The sequence below is a fragment of the Perognathus longimembris genome, chromosome 16 (genome assembly GCF_023159225.1).
Source record: "Perognathus longimembris pacificus isolate PPM17 chromosome 16, ASM2315922v1, whole genome shotgun sequence".
Taxonomy (NCBI): Eukaryota; Metazoa; Chordata; class Mammalia; order Rodentia; family Heteromyidae; genus Perognathus; species Perognathus longimembris.
In genome coordinates, this window is record NC_063176.1 from 58,751,425 (window position 1) to 58,761,034 (window position 9,610).

The 9,610-nt window shown below is 53.7% G+C and overlaps 2 protein-coding genes across 2 annotated transcripts; one reads left to right on the forward strand and one right to left on the reverse strand.

The window, feature by feature from the left end:
* Positions 1–283: 283 nt before the first annotated feature.
* Myl5 (myosin light chain 5) lies at positions 284–3,124 on the reverse strand. The gene is given in 8 exon segments (XM_048364447.1): positions 284–357; positions 360–384; positions 966–1,014; positions 1,628–1,643; positions 1,950–1,989; positions 1,991–2,013; positions 2,416–2,519; positions 3,046–3,124. Coding segments are annotated over 8 exon segments (399 nt in total). The 5' UTR covers positions 3,114–3,124.
* A 3,646-nt stretch (positions 3,125–6,770) lies between these two features.
* Atp5me (ATP synthase membrane subunit e) lies at positions 6,771–8,035 on the forward strand. The gene is made up of 4 exons (XM_048364446.1): positions 6,771–6,929; positions 7,180–7,234; positions 7,469–7,567; positions 7,963–8,035. The coding sequence occupies exons 1-4, from the start codon at positions 6,894–6,896 to the stop codon at positions 7,986–7,988; spliced, it is 216 nt and encodes a 71-aa protein (XP_048220403.1). The 5' UTR covers positions 6,771–6,893; the 3' UTR covers positions 7,989–8,035.
* The last annotated feature ends 1,575 nt before the right edge of the window (positions 8,036–9,610 follow it).

The following is a 9,610-nucleotide window of genomic DNA, read 5'->3' on the forward strand; positions in this document are numbered from 1 at the left end:
ACAAGTTAGGGGTCCTAGGAGCCAGAGCATGGCCAGACTGGGGTGGACTAGTGTGGAGGGACCTTGCTATGAGCCGCACCTGGAGCCTCTCCACATCAGCTCACCAGAGTGACCAGACCCGAGCCCAGTTCTAAGAATGTGGTGGATGTTGGGCAAGACTGGGCTGTGGGGGCAGCAGAAGAGCACCAGTAAATGCAGGGACCTCCCTACCTCACTTCCCTCCAGCAGACAGGTTTGTGGGTTCATGTTTATTGAACTGGCCACAGCCCTATGGGTGGGAGAATCACTCTTCCTTCTCATCCCTATGGGTGAGCACATAGCTCAGCACCTTGTAGTCCAGGTTACCCGCACTATCCTAGTGGCAAACTCTAGCATCTGATCCACCTGAGAACAAGTGTGTTGGTCAGTGGCCAGGTGGGAGTAGGGGGTCAAAGACTTGCCAGGCTCCACTGCCCAGAACCCATTGAAATACAGGAACTTAACTCCAGCTAGCAGTGGCTCATTTCTGTGCCGGGCTGAGGAGGGGCCCGCAGCTTAGGGGCATGGCCAGGCAGGGCCTGGAGGGGGCAGGCATGGCCCTACTGGCTGCTCAAACAGGCTGGGCCTGGGCCTGTCCTCTGCCTCTAGACTTCCTCCACTATTACTGAGCTGGTCTGTGGCTCTCACACTTGGGTTTTTGGGCATTGTGGGAGAGGGCAATGTACAATATGAGGGAGAGGTAGGGATTCCAGAAAGCTGTGGAGATCACAAAGTTGCAAAGTCACCTCCTGCCAGGAGTACCTTCCAGGCTGCTGAGTACCTTCCAGACCTGACCTACCATTCCTGGAGGGTTTAACCCCTTGCTGGGATACCAATTCAAGGGTGTGTTCTGAGTGGTGCTTCCATCCCCGTCACACCCTACTGCAGTCTCTGGAGAGGTGGGCACCTCCCTCCAAGCTTGGCAGAGGGGATGGAGCTGAACAAACCTCATTCGCTGTCATTTTGTTGGCCTGGGACATCAGCAGGTGTTTGAGGCTGAGGAAGGGAAGGAGCTAAATTAGGCTGTTCTGAGAAAGGGTGATCAGTTCACAAATGCAACTCCTTGGGGTGGGGTCCGCTCTGACTGCTCCCTGCCATGGCCTGGTGGTCACAGAGCCTATCTTTTTTTTTTTTTTTTTTAAGTTTTTAACCTTTTAGTTTTTTTTTTAATTTATTAATTGAACACAAATTTTTTGACAAGGTGTTGTGCAAAAAGGGTACAGTTACATAGTAGGGCAGTGTGTACATTTCTTGTGATATCTTACGTCCTGTTTTTCTATCTCTTCTCTAGGTCAGTAGACATATATACAATATACAATGTATCAAGAACATATACAGTAGCCACGTGGCCACGCCCAAGAAAGTTCGCCTAGGGCTTTAAATGTAATGTCGATATTAGACCATATGTCGACAGTAGTCTTATGTGAACGTACATACCTAGCTTTTGAGCTATTGTATTCCCCTGGGAGGTCAATTTTTGACCTTTATATGTTGAGTAATTGTTTGGTTTTAGTTACATACTGTTGGGTCGCTGCCCCAATCCTGTGGGGAATACTATTTGACAAGCAGTTTTTGGTTTCACAGACTTGGTCTCTACTGTCCACAGAGCCTATCTTGACTCACACCTCTCCTGGGGTCTTGCCTGGGGGGAGGTGTCCGATGACGTCAGAAGCCATGACCAGGCCACCGGAATACTTATTCCCTTTTGCCAGTGCTCAGCAAGAGGTAACTCTCTACATAAGAGTCTAAAGGATCTCTCTAGAAGACAGAACAGTGGTCAGAGGAATGATTACCATGTCATGGGCAAGGTTATCCTAAGAATGGGGCTTTTATGGTCCCAGGGCAGTCACTAAAGGCCCTGACCTGGGAAGAGGCCAGGGGTGTAGACTGTAGGATCCAGGAGCTCCAGATATTCACCATTCCGAGAATGCTGCCTTTGCCATCTAGGTCAAGCATCCTGAAGGTGTTTAAAGATGGTTTCCTCTGTGTTGCTGCCTGTCCACCAAGAGGCCTTTAGGATCCCATCCTGCTCCAGGGCACCAAACATTGCTCACAGTGTGTGTTTTGCTTGGAAAGCCTTCCCACTCCTGAGCCCCAGAAAGATCTTATCTTTGTCACCTTGGGGATAACTATTCATAGGGCAGCCCAGGTCTGCAGTTGAGGGCCAGGGCTCCATGAGTGAGAGAGGCCACCAATAGTTCAGATAACTGGAGGTGAGTATGGGACCTCAGGTGGTCTTGAGGTAGCTAACCAGCTTCTATAGTGATAGGAAAGTATGGATTTTTCTGTGAAATGTCTAGGTTTTTACTAATAGGACTTAACCAGCATACAGGCATCTGGCTGTACTCCTGTGGGCTGTCTAGCACTTCTGTGCCTATTGAAGGGTTGGGAACTCACCATTCAGACTATCTCCAAATAAGTTCAGGAACAGAGTGAAGTTGATGGGCCTCCAGGCCTCCTTGAGCAAGACCTCCAGCTCTTGTCCTTGACATTGATTTTGCCTATGCAGACATGAAGGGCAGGGGTTCACTGGAGGGCTATATCCCCAACTGTACTGTCCTTATTGACACTGGCAGGTGACTCCTTCCAGGGATCTTCCCATCTGTCATTCTCCAGACTGATCCCAGAGCAGCCCAGGTATGCAAGGCATGGACTGGAATAGACCAGGCTCCAAACCAGGAGCCAGGGACATTGGCTGCTGTGGAGGACCAGAGGAGGAAGAGAACTGTGGACATTGTTAAGGACTTGTTTTGTATCCTCAGGTATTAGAAGGCTAAAGAAAGACCAAGTCACTAGGGACCCTTCGCCCAAGGGAGAGACCAGATTGCTTTCTGTTTCCTAGAAGCCTCTTGCCCTCCCTCACTGGGCTAAAAACAATGTGTTGCATGGTATTGAATTGAGGCAGGGATGGCCATGGTATCCATTAGGGTGTTAGCCCCTCTGCAGTTCCTGTTCCAAACCCATTCTAGATTCCCTGTCCACCCGAAATGCTAGGATGTCTGGGGCCATGCTTCCCTTCCATTGTACCTACCTAGTGAGGCCAAAGTGTCTTTCAGATCCTCCTTGTTGATGAAGCCATCTCGGTTCTGATCCATAAGTGTGGATCAAGAGATCAAGGGATCAAGGCCAGGCCTGTTGTTCCTGGTGGCCTGGCTTTACCCTGTCTTGGGCCCCATCCCCTATGACCCACTCCTCAGCCCCACAGAGGGGAGAGGTAGCCAAAGGCCCACATGGGTCCTCCAGACCAGCTGGGCAAAGTGTCCCTGTGAAAGAAGGTCATCTCACCTCCTTGAACTCCTGGATCTGGGTCTGCTTGAAGCTGGAGAAGACATTGGAGAATGTGGCTGGTCACCCAGGGCTCTGCCTTCCTTCTTCTTGGTCTTCCTCCTGGCCTGAGTTGGGAGCACAGTAGCTGAGGTCTCTGGAAAGTTGTGGGAAACCTCATGGGCACCCCATGATTTGGGAGGTGAGAGGAAGAGGAGCTATCGCACTTGGGGCTGAAGGGGCCTGAACAGCCCTCAGTCCCAATGCCTGGGTTTTAGGGGAAAGACATACTCCTGAAGGCCTTGGCAGAGTATGCACTTATGACTGGCCCTTGGTGTATTCAGCCCTGGATGGCCTAAAAAAAAAAAAAAAAAAAAGGGACTCCAGGAGTATCCTTGTTCTGGGATCAGGTTTCCTGGATGAGATTTTCTTCATCCTGTCCAGACTCTCATCAGCATAGGCCCAAGACACATACCTCCTATACCCACAAGCGCATGTTTACGTGAGTATGTACATACACACATGTACAAACACACATACATATGAACACACACTCCCATGCCCCTGCCCAGACTCCTTCCTGGCTGTCTGCTCACCATGCTTGGACTCTTCCTGCTCAGGGCCAGGTACTGCCTGTCTTAAGACAGCTCCTTTCTGGTACCCCAGGGAAGCTCAGACTTCAGCTGCCACTCCCTATAAGGAGAGGCTCAGAGCTATGTCAGGGGACTGGACACCTGCAGAGTGAGCCCTGGCAGGGCTGGGAATATGGCCTAGTGGTAAAGTGCTTGCCTCGTATACATGAATCCCTGGGTTCGATTCCTCAGCACCATATATAGAAAAAGCCAGAAGGGGCGCTGTGGCTCAAGTGGTAGAGTGCTAGCCTAGAGCAAAAAGAAGCCAGGGACAGTGCTCAGGCCCTGAGTCCATGCCCCAGGACTGGCAACAAAAACAAAAAACAAGAAGAGTGAGCCCTGGCACCAGGTGGTGACTCAAATCCCCCTTGCTCACCCAGCATTCCCAGGTACCAGGGGACTTTACTTTGCTACAGTTCCATGGCCACATTCCATGCTCTTGGCTAGGACCTGGGGGGGGTCTGAGCCCCCATGGTGCCTGGGCTCTGCCAGGGCTGCAGGAATTACGGCCATCAGAGGAAGCATACCTTTTCCAGATCTACACAAAGGCCTGTTTCCCTAGCATTTTGTATGTGTAGGGCTCTCAGAGCACCATCCTTACATCCTGGCAAGACCCATGACCCTGCCCCTAAGGCTTCTTCTGACCTTTGAGTTGGCATCTCTTTGGCTGGCCCCTGGGGGATAAAGTTTCTGAGATGGACAAAAGAAGCTGGAGATGATCAACCAGGATATAGTCACTCAGTCTTGTCCCCAGGTATTCTCCTATTCCTAGCCTGATGGACAGAGTAGATGGAAAGAATCTGGCAAGCAGCCTGCTGTTGGTACCAAACACTGGATGTCCTGAAGCGAGCATGACTACAGAGGAGGTGGGGGTTTGCAGGCCACAGAGGTTGGGTGAGGCGAGCAGGTGGGACCCCCACGATCCCATGTGTGGAGAACAGGGCCCCAGCAGCCACAGTCCTCCCAGTGCCCGCAGTGAGTGGGAGATGGAAGTAGACTGTGAGGTTCTGAGAGCTGGGTGTCCCCTCCTAGCACATCTCAGAGTCACAGTGCCTCTGCCACTGTGCATGGTGACAGAGGTCCTCTTGCCTTGTGCCTTAGCTGGCCACAGAACATCCAGGGTGTTACCTAAGACCTCTAGGGCTGACAGTACCTTCAGGTAAGACAGGGGGGTTTGGGAGAAATCATCAGAGGGGATGTTCATGGCCACGCATGGGGCAGAGGTCCTTTTCACTTGTGCCTCAGCTGGCCACAGAACATCCAGGGTGTTACCCAAAACCTATAGGGCTGACAGAACCTTCAAACAGGACGCAGGGGGCTTGCGAGAAATCATCAGAGGGGATGTTCATGGCCATGCATGGGACAGAAGCTGGGAAGGAAGGGCCTGGGCCAGCTCTGGGTTTGACTCTGCAGGGACTGGGGGGGGCTGTGGAGCAAAAAGTTTGGAATCTGAGAAGGGCCACAGAGGCCCCAGGGAAGTTCAAGCCTATGCTCAGCACTAAAGATAGCGACACAGACAGAGTATTGACATTCTGTACACAGCTGACCTCAACAGGTGCAGAGGTGCCCTGTGTTGTCCCAAGCCAGGTAAAACCCTTCTACCTCCAGAAAGACCCCAAGTCATGGGGGGAGCCAGAGGGCTGAATGTACAGAACTGCCCTATGGATGAAGTCTCATGAGGTGTGTCCTTACAGCTTCCCCAGGAAGCTTTCCATCCAGAAGGCCAGTATCAGACAGAAGTCCTCAGATGTTCCAGATCAGACTCACACAGGCAGCCCTAGAAGATATGCTTGGTATTTGGTCCTAGAAGACTTCCTGATTTCCCAGCCTGGAAGGCCTAAAGCATGGACACAAGACCCTGGAGCACAGTAAAGTTTCACCTGGGTGCCTAGGCTAGATCAGCACCCATCTTCCTGCTCCAGGATTGCTAAGTACTTATATTGAGCCCTGGAGGTTTTGCTGCTGGACTTTGTTCACTTTATATTAAGTTATGCTCTTGTTTGGAAATGAGGATGTGGCAAACAGAAGGGGAACCTGGGCTTCTTTCATTTCTGCAGGGTGTGGACCTTGTGGGAACCATACCTTTCTTCTCCAGGACCTCCTGTCCAGCAGTTTGGGGCTAGGAAGGCCAGAGCACAGGCAGCCTTGGGGAAGTGCCACTGCTGGTCATTAGGGCTGGCAGACCACCCTGCCACACCAGGCTTCCCTGGAGACTCCGAACTTCCTTCCTGCAATACCACGGCTGGGAGGGTGCTTTTCTACCACGGGTCTCACCTCTGGTAAGCTCCAGCCGGGGCTGACGAGGATGCAGGGCACAGAGAGCCACCCGGGGGTCAGAGAACAGACGGCTGTCCGGCTCTCCAGATCAAGGCGAGAGACTAGATGGACTGGCAGTCTGGAGCAGAGAGGCCTGCGTGGAGGCTTTGGGGCTCCGGACCGTGGGGCTCAGAGGGCCTGGGTCGAACACCTCGGGGGCAGCCCCGCTCGGAAAGGCCGTCCCAGCCGGACCCTAGCCCTTCCGGGTGGCAAGCAAGGAGGGCCCCGGGAGAGGGGGGCCTGCGGAGCGCGCGGGACGGCATTGCAGGAAGGCCTGAAAGGTCGCCGCCTCGTGGCCGCTCCACGGGGATCGGAAACGCTCAGTACCGGGGCTGCACCGCCCGTCGACTCAGAGGGGACCTGACCACGACCCCACGAGGCCAGCCGCTCGCTCCCGCCCCGCGGGGGGAGGAACGGAGCCCGCGCCGTCGGCAGCGTACCGGCCACCGCACGCGACGACTGCGCGTGCGCACACCGACGCAGCCCGCCCCCGTTCCCGCCCGTGACGTCACTCGCTGGGCTCTTCGCCCGCCAGGGGGAGCCCCGGGAGCGGTTCGCAGCTACGGCGCGTGCGCGGCCCCGCCGCGTCCTTCCGAGGCTTCCCCTCCGCGAGGTTTCTTCCTCCACCTTCGATCTGCTTCCGGTGCGGAGGTCCGGGACAAGATGGTGCCGCCCGTGCAAGTTTCTCCGCTCATCAAGGTGAACCCAGCTTCGTGGTCTGGCGATGGTCCCGCAGGACCCGACCTGCACCCCCCCGCCCTGTGGCCCCGGCCCTGCATGCTTCAACCCTTCCCCACTACCCACGTCCCGCGGCTTCCACTCCTTGGGCGGCGGCCCGCGGTGCCCCGGGGGCTCCCGCCGCGGTCCCCATCCCCGCCTCGGCCCCCGGAGGCCCCCGTCAGTCCCCGCCGCGCGGTGCTCAGCTCCCCCCGCCTCTCTTGTCTTGCAGCTCGGTCGCTACTCCGCCCTGGTCCTCGGCATGGCCTACGGAGCCAAGCGCCACAGTGAGTTCGGGGGAGGGGAGGGGAAGGGAGGGAGAGGCCCAGCCTCGAGCGTCGGGGTGCAAGTCAGGGTGCTGGGCCCACAGCTTCGGATGGCTCCGGCTCGGGCCCCGATCGGGCCTGCACTGCCGTGAGGCCGAGGAGGCGGGCAGGTGAGCAGCCACCCCGAGGTAGCTCCTTGCGTGGAAGCAGCTTGGTCAGGGAAGTAACCTCCTCCCCCCACCCCCCGCCCTCCAGGCTACCTAAAACCTCGGGCAGAGGAGGAGAGGAGGGTAGCAGCGGAGGAGAAGAAGAGGCAGGATGAGCTGAAGCGGATTGAGAGAGAGCTGGCCGAAGGTACTTAGCCCCGTCTCCCACCCTCACTGCCCGGGTTTCCTGGGAGCAGGTTGCCGCGTAGTGGAAGGAGGGCGGTTTCTCCTCACTGCCCTGGGTCCTGAGTGCTAGGATGTGGTGGGTTTGTGGCACTCTGTGGGGAGCGGGGGGCAGGCCCTAGACTGGCAACATGCACACCCCTTCAGAGAAGCCACAGCAGAGCAGGCTGACCCCAGCAGGTTCAAGTCGTGTGACCCAGAGTGGGAGGGAGAAGCCAGGGACTGAAGCCAAGCACTTAGCACTGTTGGGATCGCTTTGAATTAGAATCTGGATTGTTTGAAAACTGAAACCTTTGAGGTTCTCTTAGGTGGCCTGAGAGTGGAATAATGTCTGATATTTCGTCTCTTCTGATTTTTCAGCCCGGGAAGACAGCATATTTAAATGAGAGGCACCAGCTCTGCCCCATTGGATGAATAAAAATTCGGCTTATTATGCTTTGGCTCCCTTTCCTTACTGTCCCAAGCAGTTTGATTCTGTTTTCCTACTATGGGGGCCTAGAGGAAATTTGAAAGAAACTAAGGAGACTCTCTTAACACAGACCTAAAGTGTAATTTACAAGCTAGAAGTACAGAAAGACAAAAAAGCAATTGCCTGTTCTGTTTGGGACTGGCTGGAGTGTGGTGTGTGTGTGTGTGTGTGTGTGTGTGTGTGTGTGTGTGTGTGTGTGTGTGTGTGTGTGTGTGTGTGGACAGGATGCAGTTTACTCTGCTCTGGGCTGGCCTGCTTCTGTTAGCAGCCTGTGTCCCTGGATTGGCATAGGAGGGACACAGGAGGACCTGTTATGGGTTGCTTCCCTTACAGTTGGGAGGATGTATTCATTTCCCTACTCAGTTCTCTAGATGGTAGAGTCTTGGTCTTGAGATGAAAGCTCTGGGAACTGATCTAGAGCTGAGTGAACTCCCAGGCTCCTTCTTGTTAGGAGTTGTCCAAACTCTGGCCTAGTGGTTTGAAATGGACTGGATGGTTGTGGCTATTTTCCAGATTTATGCCTTGAGCAAATATCCCAGGGCTGGGGCCCCAAATGTGTTTTCTCCTCTTCTGTAAAGTGAGTTCATTTGTACATGTAAAGAGGTAGTGCTGTGTGAACTCAGAACCCTGTATATGAAAGAGGAGGGCAGTTCCCCAGAGGCCCCCTGTACCTGGTATCTAGCATCTGGAACTCATGGTTGTTGCCAGGTCCCTCTAGGAGCCTGAGTCCCTTGGTCTCTGCCACAACCTCTTGTCACCAACTGTCATTGAGGTGAAAACAAACACTAGACTGGTTCCTACTTGCAGCAGTCAGATGGCTATGTTGGGTATGTCATCCCCCTCCCCCTCTGGAGTGACCCCATCCAGTTGAGTATCAAGGGAGTAAGTGCTTTGGGCTCACTGTGAGTTAAAAGCCTATTTTTTTCCTAGACAATGCCCATTGATGTAAAGTCTCATGAACTTCCTGCCTTTGTTCTTCCAGGCTGGCCTACAGTAAGTCACTGAGGGTGAGGGCTGCTGAAGTTGAAATTGCAGGCCTTGCTGGTGGGAGGCTTAGCTTCAAGTTCCACTCTAGTTGCTATTACAGTCTCGTGTCCTCCACCACCGCCCACCCACCGCCAGACCTCTGTTCTGATCACTGCTGTCTCTATTCATGGCCTTGGCCTTTGGTAATAGAATGCCCTCACTAGGTCAAATCTGATGTGCCCTCCACAATAATTCCACTCTGTATAAAAGTGAGCAAAGTGAGTTTTATTCTGAGTTCCTGGGCATGATTTTACTAAAAGAGATGTGATGTATGGATGCTTTCTACCTATATACATGTATATACATATTGGTTTTACATGGGCCTGCTCAACAGTTCACAGACCCAAATTAAAGATCTTATGGAAACTAAAACTGATGAGCCAGGCACCAGTGGCTCATGCTTGTACTAGCTACTTAGAAGGCTGAGATCTGAGGATCACAGTTGAAAGCCAGCCAGGGCAAGAAAGTCTATGAGACTCTTTATCTCCAATTAATCACAGAAAAAGCCAGAAG